The sequence below is a fragment of the Gouania willdenowi genome, chromosome 18 (genome assembly GCF_900634775.1).
Source record: "Gouania willdenowi chromosome 18, fGouWil2.1, whole genome shotgun sequence".
Lineage (NCBI taxonomy): Eukaryota > Metazoa > Chordata > Actinopteri > Blenniiformes > Gobiesocidae > Gouania > Gouania willdenowi.
The window spans coordinates 26252263-26273490 of NC_041061.1; the positions used below are offsets into that span (position 1 = coordinate 26252263).

Genomic DNA, 21228 nt, shown 5'->3' on the forward strand with positions numbered 1-21228 from the left:
TTTTTTTTTTCTCAAAGGGATCAAAAATAATAATCAAGCCTATATATATATAACAGTTTTAATCCAGAGTTATTTATTTAGTTATTCGGCTGTATCTCCAAACAGAAAGTGGCACAATTTGGGAGAGAATATTAAGGAAATTATCAGAATTCTATTTTGCAAAACAATAAAAACAGACTTCCACCTTATAGCCAGAATGACTTTGGTTTGATTAGATCTGTGGACCATTCTGTCTCAGAATATTGCATGTTCTACTTACATGGATTCTTCTTGGTGTTCTGTTTACTCCAACCAAAAGGATGCACTTAGGTATCAAGGTAAAACATAAAATTCAAAGGTTCACAAAATAAAAAGTTACAAAAAAGCGCAGATGCGCGAGATGACATTTGACCCCCCCCCTGCTTCTCGTAGACACTGCAGCGCTTGCAACAACACGGATGCTCCGTGGACTCGTCGGTTGTTTGTCGTGATGAAACATTGTGCTCAGCATTGTGCTCAACATTGTGCTCAGCTCGTATCCAGACACTTGTCTGGATACGAGCCAGCATGTCCGTTGAGCAGCCCGATTTCAACACATCTGAGCACTACGTCTTTTAAGCGGAGATTGAGACATATCTTGTGATTTATGTTTCTGTCACGTTGACGCACAAAACTGTACTTGGTCCACTAAACTAAAAAACGCCATGAGGAAGGCTGAGAGAGCAGCTATAACTGCAGACGTGCTACTCAAATCTACGTAACAGTTTCAGACCACACCACTTAGACGACGATTGGGAAATGAAAAACTGCATTCTCCAAACGCGACCAATAGGGATGTAACGATTCACTTAATTCCCGATACGATTCGATTCACGATACTGGGTTCACGATACGATTCTCTCACAATTTATTTTACAAAATGAGACTGTAGACAAATGATGATTGAAAAGTATTCCTTTATTTTTTTGGGGGGAAAAAAAAACTCGAAAATACTGTACTATTTTCCTTTTATTTTTCATTGTCAAAAGAATCCCTTGATAAACTATTCAAAATAATGCAATTTAACTAAAAATAAATCTTGAATTAAATAAATAAAGGAATAATACAAATGAAGAAGAAGCTTATTAATTTAAATTCTGGTTCTATAATAAACAATGCAAAACTGCATAATAGTTCTTTTTCTTTTTAAAAGTGCAACTGAAAATGTATTTTGTGCCTTAGCAATTGGACTTTAAAAAAAAAAAACGTCATTGCCCTGTATTTACGTCAGATATTTGTTTGGACCAGCAGAGGGCGCTGGTAACCCAGTGGTCGGTTGGCATGCAGCTAATCTAGCAGTGAAGAAGAGATGCTACGATAGCAGACAGAACTAATAGAAAAACGTGACTTTTACAGATATTCATGTAATATTACAGATATTCTTTCGGTGCTAAAGGGGTAATGAATCATTTATTAACATATTTAAGAGTAGAAGGCGGCCAGAAAGAAAGTATTAGCAGACTCCGCCCGCCGCCTACAGTTTTGGTTGAAAAAGGTACTGCGATTCAATTTTCAGAAGATCGATATCAATCGTGATACTTATGAATCGATTTTTAACTGCCTTACGATTAATCATTACATCCCTAGCGACCAATTTTTTTTATACATCACAAACAGGCCAAAACATTGGTGCAACAAAAGCTTTCAAATATTTAATGTTACAGAAACTATAAATAATAATAATAAAAAAGTTAGATTGGTAAATTTGTTTTCATTCTTTATTTGCAAAGCAAAACACTCCCACACACTGTCTCCAACTTTTACAGTCAAATTATTTTTCATTTGCAAAGATTTGTTACACATTTGTTACTCTTAATTGGGAATTTTTGTAATTTTTTGTATCATGAGTATTTTGTATCATGAGCCCTATATCATATTTCATAGTTAACTATTTTGTTACAGCCCTACTTGATAAACATAAAAAGCATGACGGGGCAGCATGATATGGGCCCTGAAACTTTTGTTGTAGTGAGTGTGATTTTCTCTGTGTACTAGCCTTGTGAAGGACTGGTTTCCCATCCAGGGTGCACAAATGTACCAATTTAGCTGGGATAGGGTTCAGCTAATCCCTGTGACCCTGTAAATCAGTGATTCTCATTAATGCTACATGATTAATTGCATTTGTGATAATATCGCAATATGGTAAAAAACTATTTTCTAATCGCCAAGGCTGCAATTTGATTAATCACGCATTCTGTTCACGCAACTTCCGAGTCAGCGGAGCAGGCAGTGAGAGAGTTGCACTGGTTCAATTGAAGCCAACGCTGCAGAAATTTGAGTACCAAAGAGGGGCAGCAGGTCAATTGTGTGGAATTAATTCAGTTGTCGAATCCAGATACTGCTCAACGTCAGGTAATGTGCAGAACCTGCCTTGCCACTGTTACAAACTTTTTTCAAAACTTAAAAAAACATCACAAAGCGATATACGATGGTCGCATGACTAAAAACGTCTGTATGCACATTACAGATGTGATTAGCGGGAGATATATTCACACCTGTCAAGTATCCCGTTTTGGCCGCGAAACTCCTGTATTTTAGCCCTTTTTCCCGCCATCTTCTTGTATTATTATTTTCCCGTAAATATCCCGTATTTTAATGTAATAATAATTAAAATATGCCTTACTAAACTGAACGCCGTCACTAGCCTCGTGAGAACTGCCATCTGAAATGACCTGGCTTGGTGGCAGCTCTCGCGAGATTAGTGCTGACAGTGGCACCAAACCTGGAAACAACTCAGAAGAGAGATGGATAGACGAAGAGGTAAAAAAAAAAAAAAAAAGATACTTTGGAAAATGTGACAGAGAGTTTACCTTCCTAAAGAGCAGCAGGATGGGACACAGTTACACGTTCTGTTAGATTAATAACTGAGATTTTAAGGTCTACCACAGCAGAAGGAACCACGTAAGTCACCATAAAAACCAGCCAATCACAAGCGCCACAAATATACACTATTTTCAAAAAGTGTTAAAGAATGTAAAGTCTGTAATAAATGTGTTTAATAAGTCATTAGTGAATACCAGAGAACCACATGAGTGAGTATGAGAAATTATAAGAAAATATGTGATAAAATTAAAATGTAAATGTCAAGCAACGTGAAATTAACAGTAAATATGCAAAGTGTTGACTTGTATATAAACTGTAAGTATATTAAATAAACACGTGCTTCATATAAACATTTATGTTTTAATTTAGGCTGTTTTATTATTTAGGAATTAGGGCTGGGCGATATATCGAGATTCAAGATGTATTGAGTTTATTATTTTGGCGATATAGAAAACTACAATATTGCATATATATATATATATATATATATATATATATATATATATATATATATAGCGGGCACCAGAAAAAAAAATCCCTTATTTTCAAATCCAAAACTTGACAGGTATGTATATTGTCAAAAACATTCCCACTGGTAAGAATGTGTCATCCCACGATAGAAACGATAAATTCCCATTTTGGAAATTAGTGAGGGTCACGTGCTGTTTGGCCTTAATTTAGCCAAGAATGCCCCTAAAAACCTTGTTCCACAGGCCAAAAGCTCTGTGCATTGACACGTTATGGACCACTGATTGGTTCAAACCAGACACGCACCAACAAAGTGAACCAGTCTAAGTTCCTCCGTCAGATCCACCCAAAGTTCCCACAAACAAGATGACAGAGATTTACCTGCAGCAACGATAGAACTGGAAACTGGACTAAAGCATGCTACGCTAACCCACTGAAACATAAGACTGGGCTAAGAGCTAACGCTAACAGTTTCATAAAAGGAAGAGAACAAGTACAAAGTAAAAAGCTTACCATCATCAAACCACAAAGTGCCACCGATAGACTGTACGTATGGTAAGATTGAACACTTGTATGGAAGGCTCAACGCTAACATGTCACACGTTGTGTAAATAAATGTTAGCATTAAACTAGCTTTGAACTTACTAGTACAGTGCCCTATGTATTCATATAGTGGGAGCTTAAGTAGAGCTGTCAATTATGGCCAAATGAGTATGTGTTTGAAGGTTGGATGTTATAAAGATTTATATTTGCAGAGTAAAATAGCATCTGTGATTTCCCTGGTTTAATAAATTTTTTAATTAACTCACTTTTATCTTTTTTTTGTTTATATTTTGAATCATTTTCATATTTTTGCTGTTGTTTTTCTGTAATGTATGTTTTTTGGAGTAATTTTGTGTGTTTTTGGAGCCTTTTACTGTATATTTTGGTACATTTTTGTGGTCGTTTTGTGTACTTTTTGTATAAATATCGTTTAGTGTTTTGTTTTATTTTACTAATTTAGTATATTTTTCATTATAAATACCTTACGTGTGGTGAAGGCGTTTTTTTTTTCACTGTGTGCGTGCATGCGTGCGTGCGTGTGCGTGAGCTACAGGAAGGTACAGCAGACAGGAAGCCGCTATTTCCTTCCAAAGGCACTGTTCATTGCTTAAAGTGACCTGAGCCATTCAGCGTCCACTACTGACCAAAGTTAACGTACAGCAACATGCTACTAGAACCATTTACACACATATTTCCTTTTAATTTGGCCACTCCTGTGATTTCATAGAACCACTAGAACCACACCCACTGCTGCAAAAGAAGATTTTTCACTTTGTTAGCAAGGTGATCCAGCATTTAGCTGCCTGCTTTTATAGTAAGTAAGTAAGTAATATTTATTTATAAAGCACCTTTTACAGACAGGAGTCACAAAGTGCTTTACAATACATACAGCGCATACAATACAATACAAACTAAATCCACATTAGCTAGTTCTTTCAAAGTCATGGAGCCACAGGAGTTACATTACATGCAACATTGACCTTATTGTAAATGTAAACACACACCAATAACCAAATTATCCTTTACAGCAGAGGCTCTTAATGCATGGACCAGGAAACATACAACTAGGTTTTGCATGGCTAAATAATAAGAAAACGATGGTGTGGTTTTGTCTTTGTTTCTGATCATGTGTCATTTTATCTCCATATATATGTTTACATATATCACATACAGTATATCCTTACCATTTCAAAGGGTTTCACTTTACTTCAGGTAATGGAAAAGAAACTTTGTACTATTAAAATGGTCTAATGACGTCAATGTCAACTCTAACCACACACAATAATAAAAGGAAAGTTATAAGTTCTAGGTTCAAACCCTGGGGTCAACACTTGGGTATTTTCTGTGCGGAATTTGCATGTTCTCCTTGTGCTTCCTGGGTTACTTCCCACAATCTAAAAAAATGACCGTTCGCTTGATTGAAATTTTGAGACTGCTCCATAGGAGTGAATGGGAGTGTGAATGATTGTCAGTGTCTGTGTCGTCCTGCGATGGACTGGTTCCCTGCCCAGGGTGTACCCCCACCTATCCACCAAAGGAAGCTGGCGATAGGCACAAGCAGACCCCCGTGACCCTGAAACAGGACTAAGTAGGTCAGAGGATGAATGGATGGATGTTTGAGGTCTATTATGACATGTTAATGTCTCGTGGTCATAATGTAAAAATAGATAGGGTATTTTCCCCTGATCAATGACAAGTTGTCGTGACAAAGATAATTGATGGTCATTTTGTACGCTCTAAATGACTATTTGTCATGACAGTGCTTTCCCAAGAAATGCCAACATAGCTCCAAAGGTATCATAATTTAGCAAACAATACTTAATGACAGTCTTCATGACACTTTATTCATGTTAATGACAGGTGTCATGTCATCATAATGACAGCGTAATGTCAGTCGTATGTATACCTCTTCAAAGTAAGTGTTACCCAATAGGATAATAATGCAGTATATACGCACAAAGTTGTACATTGTATAACATGCATTTGTATATTTTTTGTTGGCCTACGGCAAATTCTTACAGCTGTTAGATAAAGCAAAGCTATTCCAAACAATTTTTTCTTGTTTAATATTTATGACTTGATATCTTAAAAGCTCTGGGACATTTTAAGTGAGAACATGTTGTTATGCACTTTATTGAACTGTTGTCTTTTTAACTAATGTTCTATTGTTAAATGAAGTGATGGAAGGAATTGATTTCCATTTTTTAATTTTTCCCTGTTGATTAGAATCATTGACTTAAAAAAAAAAGGTAGATTAATTGATGACTAAAATAATTATTTATTGCAGCCCTAATACCTACGTCTCTCTGGATCTGGGTCCTCCAACCTGTCACCTTTACATTTCTGACACAATATGTTGCAGCATTTATCTGTATAGATGGCAGTTAGAAGAAAACCACTTTCCTCATTGCAGTTTGTGATTTTATAAAGCTTGTTGGCAAAATGGTTGTTTACATTGTGTTCTTAAAATGTATACAGTGAGGGGTAAACACAAGTATGTAAATCTGTAACAAATCACACAAAGCAAAGTGCAAAATACATCAATATTTTAAACAAATCCAGGGCGCTACACTAACTTTTCTAGTGGTGGCACTGGTGCGACTAACTTTCTCAGTTTGCTAAATGTTTTAATGTTTTAGTGTCAATATTAAGTTTTTATGCAACAAGCAGTGGCTGAAATAACAGGTCATTTATTTTATATAATTTTAAAAGAAGACCATTTTTTTTTTAAATAACAGCAAAGCATAACAACAGGTTACATGTATTCTGTTTTTTTATTTTGCAGAAATGCTGTACTTGAATTAACTTAACAGTAGTATAACAAACTTAGCATCTGCATTGCTTCACTCCATGGAATTCAGTTCAGAGGGTCCAGCTCTGATAGTGGGGTCTCCTAACCCTCTTCCCCTGGTCAGGGGTCTGTAACCTTTACTCTACAAGGAACCATTTAACCTCATCTCACCTGGATTAAAGTCCTCCTGGAGCAAAAAAATACCTTCTCAATGAAGACAATACAGTGTATTCAATTATATACAGTAGAATAATGTTTGATTGTGATTTTTATTGATCATGTAAATGGAAACTTAAAAACAGTTTAAAATAAAATAAATTGACTTCAAGAAATAAAACAGTATCTTACATCTTCAAATTCTTACACATCTCAGTTTACATGAACACAATGTTATATAAAGAAGTTTTTTTAGTTAATTTATTTGAAAGGCTACAAAAAGTAACTTGAATTTGATAACACATGATCATGTGATCAACACATGCTACTTGCTAATATCTTGCCACACATAAAACATGCATATTTAACCATCACAAAGGTGGTTAAATGAATCTGTTCTCCACGAATGCCAGCCTGACAGGTTTATGAAGGGAGCATAATAATAATAATGGCTTGGATTTATATAGGGCTTTTCTTCGAGGAGACTCAAAGCGCGTTACAGAAACCATTATTCATTCACACCAGTCACTCACACAGTCATACCGGTGGTGGTAAGCTACAATGTAGCCACAGCTGCCCTGGGGCAGACTGACAGAGGCGTGGCTGCCATTTCGCGCCTACGGCCCTTCTGACCACCACCAACATTCATGCACAATTCATACTCACTCATACAAGGCAATGTGGGTAAAGAGTTACAGAGTCTCCACCCTTTCCTCTGCACACACCCAACACAGCATAACGTGGATGGCTGTTCATCATAGGAATGGGATCCACACAAGGTTCCTGCTGCTTAACAGAAGGTTTTCCTTGCCGCCATGATGAATTCATGTTGGGTGTGGGATACATATGTATGTGTATATACGTATATATGCATATGTGTGTATCCATAAAATGAAGAGTCCGTCCTTAAGACTGCTCTACTGTAAAGTGTCTTGAGATACCATTGGTTATGATTTGGCGCTATACAAATAAAAGATTGATTGAGATTGAAAGTGTCTTGCCCAAGGACACAACGACAATGAGCGGGATTTGAATCCTCAACCCTTCGGTCACTGGACAACCCACTCTACCACTATCTTAGGGAGTGCTGTTGATGGTCACAACTATGCAATAATATAATTTAATTCATTAATTTGTAATGACAAAACATGCATTGCTGTTGTAAAAAGTTTGCACTTCATGTAGTGTTGACCTTTGACAGAATGTGCAGACAAGACAAAGGGAACAAAATATCCTGATGTTCAATCTAAAACTATAGATATCTTGTCTATATTTTTTAATATTTCCACATAACAGTTACTTCTCCAGTTTAATCTCTTGTTTAAATTCTACATATAAAATGTAAATCACATCACACTTTGCCACTTTTGCAGAAACTGGTCTTTGAGCCTTTGTTCAACAGTCACTTTAAGGCAGTTAATGCTGTTACACCATTAACTAATCCAAAGATAAGACCAACCACAGTCATTCAGTAAATACTTCACCTGCATGATCCATGGTGATGCATGAACATCTTTTTCACAACGGCTGAGCAGCTTGTACATTACTGAGCTGAGTTTAGTTTATTTTCCTCCTATCAACCTCCTCCAATAACCACCTATTATTTTTTTTAACTGTGATACCGAGTGGTTGAAGTGGTTTGTAGATGTACTTGAGAAGTTTAAGGTGCGCTTTTTCCAAATAAATGTATCTTTTCGTATCGCTACATCACGCTCAGGGATGTTTGTATTGAGGTCTTACAGGTACATCTTAAAAAAATTTGAATATCATAAAAAAGTTACATTCAGAAAGTCAAACCCACATATGATATAGACTCATGACACAGAGTGAAATATTTCAAGCCGTTATGTCTTGAAATTTTGTTGATTATGGCTTACAGATAATGAAAACCCAAAATTCAGTGTTTCGGAAAATTACAACATTACATAACATCAATAAAAAAAAAAAGATATTTTAATCAAAAATGTAAGGCTTCTGAAAAGTATGGTCATTTCTCCGCACTCAGTACTTAGTTGGGCCTCCTTTTGCATGAATTACTGCATCAATGCGGCATGGCATGGAGGTGATCAACCTGTAGCACTGCTCAGGCGTAATGGAAGCTCAGGTTGCTTTGACAGCAGCCTTCAGGTCATCTGCATTGTTGGGTCTGGTGTCTCTCACCTTCTTTTTGACAATAGCCCATAGATTCTCTATGGGGTTCAGGTCAGACCAGTTTGCTGGCCAATCAAGCACAATAACAACATGGTCATTGAACCAGCTTTTGGTACTTTTGGCAGTGTGGGCAGGTGCCAAGTCCTGCTGGAAAATGAAATCAGCATCTCCTTAAAGCTTGTCAGCAGAGGGAAGCATGAAGTACTCATGGATGCGTTGACTGTGGACTATAGAAAACACTGTGGACTGACACCAGCAGATGACTAGTCAGCCCAAATCATCCTAGACTGCGGAAACTTCACACTGGACCTCAAATAATGTGGGTTCTGAGCATCTCCACTCTTCCTCCAGACTCTGGGACCTTGATTTCCAAATGATATGCAAAATGTACTTTAATCTTAAAAAAGGACTTTGGACCACTGAGCAACAGTTCAGTTCTTTTTCTCCACAGCCCAGATAAGATGCTTCTGACTTTGTCTCTTGTTCAGGAGTGGCTTGACACAAGGAATGCGACCATTGTATCTCATGTCTAGGATTGGCCTGTGCGTAGTGGCTCTCGATGCGCTGACTCCAGCCTCAGTCCACTCCTTGTGAGGCTCCCCCAAATTCTTGAATGCATTTTGCTTGTCAATCCTCTCAAGGCTGTGGTCATCCCTTTTGCTGGTGCACCTTTTCCTACCACACTTTTTCCTTCCGCTCAACTTTCTATGAATATGCTTGGATACAGCACTCTGTGAACAACCAGCTTCTTTAGGAATGACCTTTTGTGGCTTACCCTCCTTGTGGAGGGTGTCAATGACTGTCTTCTGGACATCTGTCAAGTCAGCAGCCTTCCCCATGATTGTGTAGCCTACTAACCCAGACTGAGAGACCATTTAAAGGCTCAGGAAACCTTTGCAGGTGAACTTATTTACAATATAAAAATTTTCTGAGACACTTAATTTTGGGTTTTCACTATTTGTAAGCCATAATCATCAAAGTTTCAAGAAATAAAGACTTGAAATATTTCACTCTGTGTCATGAGCCTATATCATATGTGGGTTTGACTTTCTGAAACGAGTGACCAAAAAAAATGTTACTTTTTCATGATATTGTAATTTTTTTAAATGTACCTGTATTTGCAACTAACAAGAGTGAAAATGTGTGGGTGCGTTCAGACCTGGCAAAACATAGCACACTATCCAAGGAAACAAACTGTGGCGTGTTTAAAGCAACAGAGAGTGCGTTCCAGCTGGTCCCAATGTGCCCTGAGAGTAACAGTGAATATTAGAGGTTGGACGATACAGTGAGTTCATGATGCGATTGCGATAACTGTATGAAAAGAGGTAGCTCTTATGGATGTACAGTATCTTTACTGTTTGTACACTTTGTGCACTTTTCCCCCCCCAGTTATTCTCATCATCATAACAGGCGTAGTATGGGCATTGGTTGGCCAAAACTTAGTGGGCAACACTCTAGTCCAGACATTGGCAACTGGCTGCCCTGTCAAATTTTGTGTGGCCCCAAAGTAGTGATTCCAAACACACATAGTGACAATAAAACACATAAAATAGTTTTTCAAATGCACAAAACTACAGCAAAAAGAAAAGAAAAAAAAACCTCCAAAAGAACAAAATTAAGGAAGAGATACATAAAACGACAGCATATTAACACTGTGTTACAAAATACATATATACATATAATGACTCATGGTGACACACAAAAGAACAACAAAAATATGCAGAATAATATACAAATTAGCAATAAAAATGCACAAGAAACAACATAAACACAAAAATATACAAAGATTGCAGAAACATTTGGCTACTACTTTAAACAATGATTCCTGGTGGGGTGAGTCCATTCTGTCTTTTACTCCAAAAGTCTTCAAACTTTTCTTACTTACTCTTTAAATGAACCTAAATGAAACTCAGAAGTTGCACCTTTCCTGCTAAAATGGACTGCCAGTATATGTGAGCATCAGTGAAATTGTGTACGTGCTTTAATTCTAATGTGCTGATTGTTAATGTCGGGCTAATGTGGCTTCCACAATGAAACTTCTTTGTGTGCCAGTGTTGGTGGGCCTCTGACGGTGCATGGCTTGCTAACTGATGAAGGCAGGAGGCCAGCAGGGTCCTCCAGCCTCCAGCATGTGTTTCTGCTTTTCTGTCCACGTTTCAGCACTGGCCTCACAAAAGCAGGGCTGGAATGTTTTAATTGATCATCATTAGGTCTTTTTAGGAAGGAGTGGTTAGATTTCCCAATGAAGCTTCACTTAACTCCAAGGTTGGTCTAATTAGGGATCTCTTTCATGTACTACCATGTGCAGCGGGTGCGTGTAAGATTTGTATGTTCTTTCTGTGAGGAAGCAGTGGTAACCACTACACCAGCATGCGGCCCTTACTCTCCTCATCCTCCAAGTATAAATGAGAGAACATTTAGTGATTTTTCTTGCATTTTCCTTTTCCCGACATTTCTTTCCATGGAACAGTTTACCCATTGTAAACCTTCACCTACATTTGTTTCTGTGAGCAACACAGGATTGGATTAACTCTGCACATTTAGCAAAGCAGTGTGGGTAGTGGTTAAGGAAGCGGGCTTGTAATTGGAGGGTCACCGGTTCGAATCTCCCCTGAGCCATCACCGTGGGGGGTTGAGCAAGGCAACTGCTCCCCAGGCGCCTGGAATTGGCAGCCCACTGCTACCCCCTGAGGAGAATGGGTAAAATGCAGAGAAAAATTTCACTACGGTGATGAATAAAGCTTACGTTATAAAGTAACATGTCTTTGGAAACCACATTGACTCATGTAACTTTCTCCAAGACCTCGGGCAATTTAAACATTTAATAATTTGTAGTGAGCTGTTTTGTTGGAGAGAGATCACACAGCCAGCAGCAACCAGCAGGACTGAGTCACACTGGGATCTAAGATCCATTCTTATCGGCTTGAAATCTTTCACTAACGCAAACAGTTCCAGAATATCCCTTTTTTGGCAGTGTGCAGACTGAGTACAGTATTTCTTCTCTCGTGCAGTTATGCTTTAATGTATGTAGAATTGATTGATTTTCTTCCTTTTGTCTTGGAATGAGCTTGACAAAGTGTATGTTTTGTTTTGTGTTGTCCTTGTGAGTGAAAGTTGGATGGTGTTGTGGATTAGTTGGAGACTGCAAGCAAACACTGAGAAATGTTGGTGGTCCTCATGTGTTTTTTTCTGTGAAATTTTGCTGTTTGCCCACATTATAAGAACACCCAGAGTATTCCGCTTGCTGGAAACTACAGTTAATAGGCGACAGTGAAATTGTGTTAGCCTGTGCTAAAATTAATTCCAGAGACTTTAGTAAATTGTAGATCTGGGCTTTACAGAGTGGTTAGTAGGACCTCTTCTTTTTTGTCTATGAGCAAGCATAAAAATCTGTACAACTTCCTGGTCACTGGGAGGCTTGGTAAGACTGCAGTGGGGAAAAACAGCTTTAAGAGTGAAGCTGAAGAAACAAGTGCCTGAGTAATTGACACACAGACTCTTAGAAATATGTTGACCTATTGTTAGCTACACACATGGTTACAGCCCGTCTTACCAGAGCAGAATGTGGTGTGCCACACACACTTCCAGCGAGCCTTGTCTTGTGTGTAAACGCCCACTCAAATTGGAGTTCATACAAAAGAGTCTTTGAAAGTGTCATCTGCTTCACTACAATGCTCTAAATATCTGTAATCATCTAGAAATCACAAGACTTTCCAGAAAACTCACATATCTACTTTTTTAAGCATGTGGGGACTCGATCCATACATCCCATAATGCAGTTACTGAAACTTAAAACTAAGGCGGTGACCGATTTGAATAATGTAATCGTTGCTTAAATATATAAAGTAAAAACTAGGCTTGCTTATTGAAAATATATATGTTTGCATTCATTCTTGCACAGGAATCAAAGTAACAGCCATGTCTGAGAATTAAACAACTCTTGACCTCACACATTATTATGACCCATCCCATTCTCACTATAATTACAAGATCTAAATGTAACATGAGGAGATGTGGCCTTGACAATCTCCCTAACACGAAGTGATGCAGACTGTCCCTGATCTCTAGCGCCTCTTAAGGGTGAGTGAGGAAAACAAGTAAAAAACACACCCTAGAGATCAGCATGACTAGAATTTAGCTCATAGAAGCTTTTCAAACTGAGGCTTACTCTTGTAAGCCCTTTTAATGAACCCTCCTTGTGGTCTCTTTGCAGATGACATGTCGGCAGAGATCAGCCCTGAACTTCCTGACCATGCGTCCATCATGGAGGTGCGTCTTCAGGCACAGGAGGAGGAGATAATTCTGCTAAAATCCTCGCTAGCTGATGCCTTGCGGAGGATCCATGTCCACGATCAGCTACTTCCATTAATAAAGCAGCAGCTTGTTGCAGGTAGGCTGAAGATCTCCAATCAGTGGCACATGTAAAGTCATTATATACATAGGACGCGCAAATGGCCTTTAAACCTCTTGAAACAAGTCTTGGTTATTTAAGATTTTAAGATGTTTTAAAGTCTCTAAAATAGAATTAATTCTCAGATGATGTCGCCATCATGTGACTTTCATTCAGACTGCCGTCCGAGGGCTAAAAATAGTTTATTGACGTTTGTTATGTTAACATGATGTCTTATTGTTTCACCAGAAAAGTAGAAACACCTTTTCTTTAGACGGTAGTGCTGTCAACCAGGGTTAGAGTCAATTATAATTGTAATCGCACAATTGATAATTAATTACTATCATGTCGTAATTACAGTTGTAATTTTATTTAGGAAAATCTGTTGCGGTTGTAATAATTGAATTGTAATTTAGTTCAGATAATTGATTTTGTAATTGGAATTGGCATGTAAATTCTCTAAAAACTGTCATTTCCATTCATACAATTGAATTAAACATACATAGTTAACAATGATTAAAATATGTTTCATATCCAGTTTTCCCACTACCGTCAGTTCTCTTGATGATAATCCGATATTGATATCGGATATCGGTCCGATATCAGCCAGAAAACAAATATCGAGCGTGCGTGCGCGGCTGCTGCTGCTGATGTCACGGCGAGTGTTTCCTCCTTGTTGCGTCGACACGCTGCCGTCGGGTCACACCCGGGATGAAGGACGAGGGTTACGGGGAACAGCTACCTTCGATGAACGAGTGCGTGCCTTCACTGCCGTGCACTTTTGAAACTCGAGGGAGCCACTTGCGTTAATTATTTTGTGGAGCCGCCATCTTTGTTTTGGACGGGCGACGCATCGGCACGCATATCTTGCGTTGACGTATTTTTTGTGTCAACTTCATCAATGATGCCGACGCATCATTCCGGTCCTAGACACTATAGATCGAGGGGTAAACAGGCACAAAAAAGCCCACATCAAAAAAATGAAAACCTATATTTTCATAGATAAGGAGCCTAACGAGGTAACAAAGAGATGAAAAACAAACTGTGCGATGAATAATCTTTCTAGTGTGTTTTACAGCTGATATAAGACGTGGGTCAAGACTAACTTGTTATAATATATATATAAATATATATATATATATATATATATATATAATTGTAATTGGAAAAAGTGCTGGTCAGCATAATCGTAATTGGGACGTAATTGAACATGGATAATTAAAGATGTAATTGTAACTGAAAAATGTAATTGACCCCAACACTGTTGTCAGCTAGTTGCTACATTAGCTACACAATAATCCCTGCTAGAAAACCTCCTGGTCAAGGTGCGATCCATCCCTGTGAGCTGATCAAAGCGATGATGGAGGGCTGTTGGGAAAGCACCAACATATGGAATCCACTGATATTTATATATACATATATATCCTATATTTATTTTTACATTATTACATTATGTATAGGTTTTTTTCTTGTGTGTTTTTGAGTTTTATAGAAAAAAAAAAAGACTGTCCATCTCTGTGCTCTTTGCCTCCTCAGTGAATCCTGCAGCTGCACTCGTGTTTAACAAAGTATGCTGCTCAGACTTTACCAGCTGTAGAAAGTTATCTTCCAGCTCGGGCTTGGATGGGATCCACCAGTTTGCCACAAGGTACTGCAGCTACATATCAGGGGGCATGACAGACCAGTGTGGGGCAGTTTGCAGGGTCACGTGTAGATGTGTTTATGTGTTAGCTTCATCTGCCTCTGTGACTTTTCTGAATTGTTCTTCAACTTTTCAACTCCTTCCAGCCAACTGTCCGTCTCTGCTATGGCCACTGCTAATGGACACGTAGGCCCTGTGCCTGAGGAGCTCACAACCAAAGCAGCTACAATGGACAGGTCAACTCAGACAGAACACACCCTGCTGAGGCAGGACCTTGGACACGACAGTGTTCCTTTGCACAGACGAGTTCAGAGCCTGCAGCTGGAGGACGCCCTCCATCCAGAGCAACATATACTGGAAGGAACTCGAGCTAAGCTCCATCGTATTCCTGGTATGGAGGAGGATGAAGAGCAGGAGGAGGAGGATGAAGGAGGTGGGGAGCAGGAGAAGGCATTTTCCTGGGCGTCTTCAGTAGAAGAGCCTATTCAGCCAACCACCATCAGAGGGCTCCATGATGGATGCTTCTCTTCAGAGGAACCACGCTCTGCTTCAACCTCCAACAGAAACCTGGAGCAGAACCTCAGCCCCCGCTCTGCACCACCACTAACTCCCATCCAGGAGGAACACAAACTTCTGTGCGTAATCTCACTTCACCATGATCTCTAACAATCCTCACACTTTCTCTGTGATTCAGGCTATGCAAAGCTCAGTTGTGTTTCCTTCCTCTAAATATGAAAGCCTGTCAGTCTTAAATTAGCCCTGTGTGAGGATGTTGGTGCACGAAACCCCAGGGGATGACATGTTCTGTCATCATGGTCACTGCAGACAATAAATATACTGCTCTCTGTGTGTTTGAGCTGCAGGCTGAGGAAACAAAGACACAGCTGAGTTTAGTGGTTACCTCTACATTTAGCTCCACAGCACACACAACCATCCATCACACTCTGTGGAAAAACTGACACAGGAGCAATTGAACGCAGATCAAAGAGCAAGTGATGCTCCTAGTGCTTTATGTGTAGGATGGCTGGACATTGAAAGCCGGTCTGGGGCATCCATGGAACCGTCCAGGTTTTTCAACCTAACATGAACATGTTTTCAGTGACACATTTGTATAAACAAACTTTAAATTAACACATCTCTCTCGCAATTTCCCAACATTTGCCCTGTCGGAAAAAATCCAACGGTTTCTAAAAACGAGTTTGTTGTAGGCTACTTTACAGCCAAAATGTCAATACAGCTGCTCACACAAGTGGCAGAAGCCATTGAAGCGGCCGCTTTGCTTGACGAGAGCATTAGACATGGAGCAGAGTAAAAAAGAGAGCAAAGGAAAGGAGATCAAATTATGGCAGATCTTAATGAGAAATGTCAGCAGGTGGACCGTCTCAAATGAATAACCTGAATGGAGGTTCATATGAAAATGAAGGAGCAAAAAGAGGAGGAACTTTTTTCAAAGAACGTTAAGGTAAGATGAATTACATTTCTGAATGAATAAATCTTGTTCTGCTTTTTTTCTAGCTAGTCTTTACTTTTTATACATTAAGTGTGACTATACTCCAAAACATGCTGAAAACAAATGTATTTGGGTGTGAAGTGGTGTTGTTGATTGTTTTTAGTCCAACTCCTGACATTTTAGTAAAAGTCTTTCAATTTTGCGTATTTTGTTGTAAAGAGTGACTGCCCTCGATGAGTGAAAACTTGGCTTTTACAATCAAAGTTTGCTATTGGCTGAGAATTTTGTGATGTTTTGGTGGCTTGGGACTTCATGAACAAAAACTGTTGGCCCCACCCCCCCCTATGAAAACTAGCAACTGTCGACTATGCAATCTGTGATGAGTAGGTGTGATTGAGAGGATTATGAATAGAGAGGTATTGTAAGTATTAAGTGGCTAGTTAGTATAGCATAGATTGTTCTTTTGAGATTTTATAGCATAGACTCACTGGACGTGTCTTAACTCTTCCTGGAGCCCCGCCCACAATCAAGGCTTTTTTTAGACGCATGTCAGCCAAAACCTCGGGGTTCAGTTACTCTTTTATTATGTGTAACTTCATTCTTGTGTTGTGTGGTTCTTAGGCAAGGCAAGGCAAATTTATTTGTATAGCGCATTTCATACACAAGGCAACTCAATGTGCTTTACATGATAAAACATTCAATTGTTTAAAATCAATAAGAACATTTAAAATCAGCATATCAAGTCTGTTAGTTTGTACTGTATGCGTGTATTTTGGCCTTCTGTGAGTAAATGTGTGCTACACACACAATATGCCTTGAGTTACATTAGTTGGCTGGCTCTTTTTTTAGGATAGAGTAACATTACCAAGCCTTATTTGTTTATACTGTATATATGTTTATGTTTGAGCAGTGTGTGTGTTTGTGTACTATCACTTTTATGTTTCACAGGAATGTGCTGTGACTATATAAAAATCTTCTTTTCTTTTTTCTTCTTTAAGTACATAGAGAGTGGACACGTCCCATCAGATACCTGGAACAAATGCAGTTCATCTGACAACTGCAAAATGACCTGTCACAGTTTCCCATCCCCTGGTCTACGCCTCAATACCTCCGTGTCTACACGGGTGATAGACAGAACAAAGAGTTTAAAAGTCAGCATGGGACTATGGAGCAGCAAACTGTAACAGTACCACTGTTTAGATTTAGGCCAGTGTCTTTATTTATTGATCTGTTCTGTAAGCCTTGAGGTTTCTGTTACAGTTTAAATCAAAAGGAGGAAATATTTCCTATATTGCTACAATGTTTGAGAGATTGGAAGTTCATTTTGAGATTTGTCAAGTATGGACTATTTTATGAATAATAAAGGTTGTTGATTTGTATGAAAACATAGAGCTGCCACATGCACAAACATGATGTTATATTGTACAAGCAATAGAATTATGTTGTACAAACAATAACTATATTGTTACATTGTACAATATAACTATATTGTACAAACGGTCCAAACAATATACTATCACGTGAACAGACACACTATGGATTGTATATATAAAAGAGATGTCGTCTCATTTCTCAACGGGAGCTGACCTGGAGGTCATGTGACCTGGATTTATGCCTACTCAAGTAAAAGTACTTTTATTTGATTAAAATCGTACTCAAGTACAAGTAAAAGTTACAGGTTACTTTTACTCCCCACACATTTTTTTTTTGGTAAATAAATCTTGCCACAGTTCCCTTGCATACAGTAAACATCTCATGTATAAACTTCAAATGGAAGAGATGAAATCTTGCACTTTAGTATTTATTTTTAACAAATACAATATAGAATAAAAGGTTTGTCAAAATGTACAATTATTTTAGGAATAAAATAAAACCAATTCATTCAATTCAAAATAGATAAAACATTATCAGGCTCTAAGTATAGATAAATGTATGAACTCTGAAACTGAGAAAATAACCAGCTTCAGTTTTTTTGAATACTGTATTGCCAAAATTCCCAAGCTTAAGTTCCCGTGAAAATTTGCCAGATATTTTACAACCCTACTGAGATATCTACAACTAAATTATTTAGTTATTTACACTGTTTTCGCAGACATTTTACTTTAGCCAACGGGCCAATTTGGATCTTTTAAAGGGCCGGATTTGGCCCCCGGTCCTAGAGTTTGGCATGGGTGCTTTATGATGAAATGCCAGTGAAGCTGAATCATTTCTGTTGCCCTGCCTTAGCACCAGTCTGAGATTCTGGAAGTTCCCCAAATCACTCACTTTAGTATTCCGGTGTTTGTGTTTGATCATGTTTAGGGAACGATTGTTTCAACTAATTGCTCTCTGGAACTAGGACAGTAGGAGCTCACTGTAATTATATGTTTTAATCTAACTCGTTGAATCTACCAAAATCTGGTTATGCATCTATCAGTATGCATGGTTGAACCCATTACTGTATGATTCTTTACATTAAATAAGTAATTAAATTAAAGGAGTTTTGTAGGACACCATGTACGTCTTCTTCGATGGAATGTGGGAGGGAGAAAGCTTGACTTGATTCCTGTGGTTACAGAGTTCGCAGGAACAGTGAGAAACTGGTAAACCCAGAGAGGCAGAAGAAACGTCTGGACAAGAAAGCACTCTCCACTGCCAACCTCCTCACCCGCTCTCCCAGCCTTGAAAAGTGAGCCACGCAGCCGTCACTCACAGCTGTCTGCTCACAATCACACTGCTCACCTTTTCCTATGCGGCTGCTTGCAACCTTCTCTCTGACCAAAGGGACACTTGGTGAAATGTTGCCAGTCCCTGTAATAATTCATGAATCACCTCCTGTAGTGAAGATGTGCAGATATTTAGCATGCGATTGTGAAATCAATGATGAATGTTTGTGTTTCTACAGCCGGGCCAAGGAGCTGATTTCCAGTGCAGGTAAGGTCCATACTGGCTTTGTCAACATGTGATTGGTCAGCACTTTGTGAGAGGTTTGCTTATGTCCCTGGCTCATTTATAATGTATCAGATCTTTTAATTGTATAAGAGTTATAAGAATGTTTTCAGTCAGACAGGGTAATTAAATCCCTCTCAAACATGCCATCTGAGTTTTGTAGACACCAGGAAAATTCATTTATTGCTGAGCAAATCATAATGTCACGAAAACATGGGTTCAGACTTTAAAAATTTCTTAAAGGGGGGTATTATGTAAAATCGTCTTTTTCAAGATTTAGATCATGTCAATCCCTCATTAAAAACATGCCTGGAGTGTTGCCTTGGATCATTCATGTATGTTTGAGTAATCTTTAAAAACTCTGGCGCCATCTATTTTAGGTGTAGCCACGCCTGAGTCCTCCTAGGAACGCCCCCACCTCCTAGAAACACCTCGGACCTTTCATCACCAGCCGAGTTCACCGCTCCACAGCAGAGCCCCTCCCCCTCCTATGTTCTCTTCCTCAGTTCAGCACACAGCACCCGCCTCCACAGATTTAGCTTTTCATTTACTTATTTTACATTTTGTAAGAAACCCATGGCTTATGTTGTCTTTACTCATTAATGTACGCATTAAAATAAAAAATAAAATAAAAATGTAAATAAAACTCGTACCGTCAAAACAGCTGCAGTCACAGCAAACAGCTGAGAGATAACTGCGTGTTGATCGGTCTACTATGCTCATCGTAGTAGCTGCTGCCTTTTCAGATGCCTGCTTTAAAACTAGAGCTTATATGAAAGTGGATAAATAAATACACTGACACAATGCGATCCCTATTCTGGACTGTGTGTGTGTGTGTGTGTGTGTGTGTGTGTGTGTGTGTGTGTGTGTGTGTGTGTGTGTGTGTGTGTGTGTGTGTGTGTGTGTGTGTGTGTGTGTGTGTGTGTGCGTGTCGATGACAGAGATCTCCGTCCGTACGTCAGCATTCCTCACTTTGATAATCATCCTAATGTAATGTAGCGATGTAAAAAATGTAGAAAGTATCCAAATACAGCGCACAGAAAAACAGAAGTAAACAAAATCCATGCGTGTTTGTATGAGTACAGAAGGGGGCGTGTTCATGGGCGCATCGGACAAGCTTGGAGTTTCTTAAAGAGACAGAGGCGAAAACGAGGCGTCATGAACCATATGCTACAGAGGGGAAATTTCTTTTAATTTTTTTTTTAATATTTGCTACATTTTCCAAAAAAAGTTGGGTAGCATAGTTATTTGAGTATGCTATAGAATGGTACTATGTGCCTGAAAAAAACATGATGCCCCCCATTTAAGAAATTATGCAAGATTGTGTTTGGTCTTTTTCATTGACCATCATTTATATTTACAATTGAAATGTTGAACAGAGAATTTTCCCTAATAGTATTTCATTTAATTTTGAAATTTTACAGTTCCTGATGTCAATGCACCCATTCTTAAAACTTGTCAAGAATATTTTATGCTTAGGGGTGCCCCGATCCGATATTGATATCGGTTATCGGTCCGATATCAGCCTGAAAAGGAATATTGGATATCAGATTCAAATTTCCGATTTATTTTATTTTTTTTTTTAAATGTTTTACTTTTCCCCAATTCATTTTTATTTATTTTATTCAATTGTAGAATACTGTAAATATTATGTTGAAGGTTAAACTTCATGTAACCAATTGGTTACTAATAAATGGGTCAGTTTTTCTCATACTTACTGTTGCTGACTATTGTTCTAACAGGCCTTTTTCCTCTCTAAGGATCTCCTGGCTCTAGAAGAGGAACTTACAGTCAAGGTAGTTCTGCTCTAATCTTAATTTTATGCATTTATTGTATATATTTATCATTGATAAACACCTTTAGAGCAT

The 21228-nt window shown here is 38.5% G+C and overlaps 1 protein-coding gene across 2 annotated transcripts in view; it reads left to right on the plus strand.

Moving 5' to 3' along the window:
- Positions 1-21228, plus strand: part of eml3 (EMAP like 3) — a 59431-nt gene that overhangs the window by 11907 nt on the left and 26296 nt on the right. For both annotated transcript variants that reach the window (XM_028474409.1, XM_028474408.1), the window contains exons 2-7: positions 13164-13340; positions 14877-14988; positions 15129-15617; positions 18990-19100; positions 19317-19345; positions 21121-21156. In XM_028474409.1, coding sequence (XP_028330210.1) covers positions 13164-13340; positions 14877-14988; positions 15129-15617; positions 18990-19100; positions 19317-19345; positions 21121-21156 — 954 coding nt within the window. The remainder of the gene's footprint in view (positions 1-13163; positions 13341-14876; positions 14989-15128; positions 15618-18989; positions 19101-19316; positions 19346-21120; positions 21157-21228) is intronic.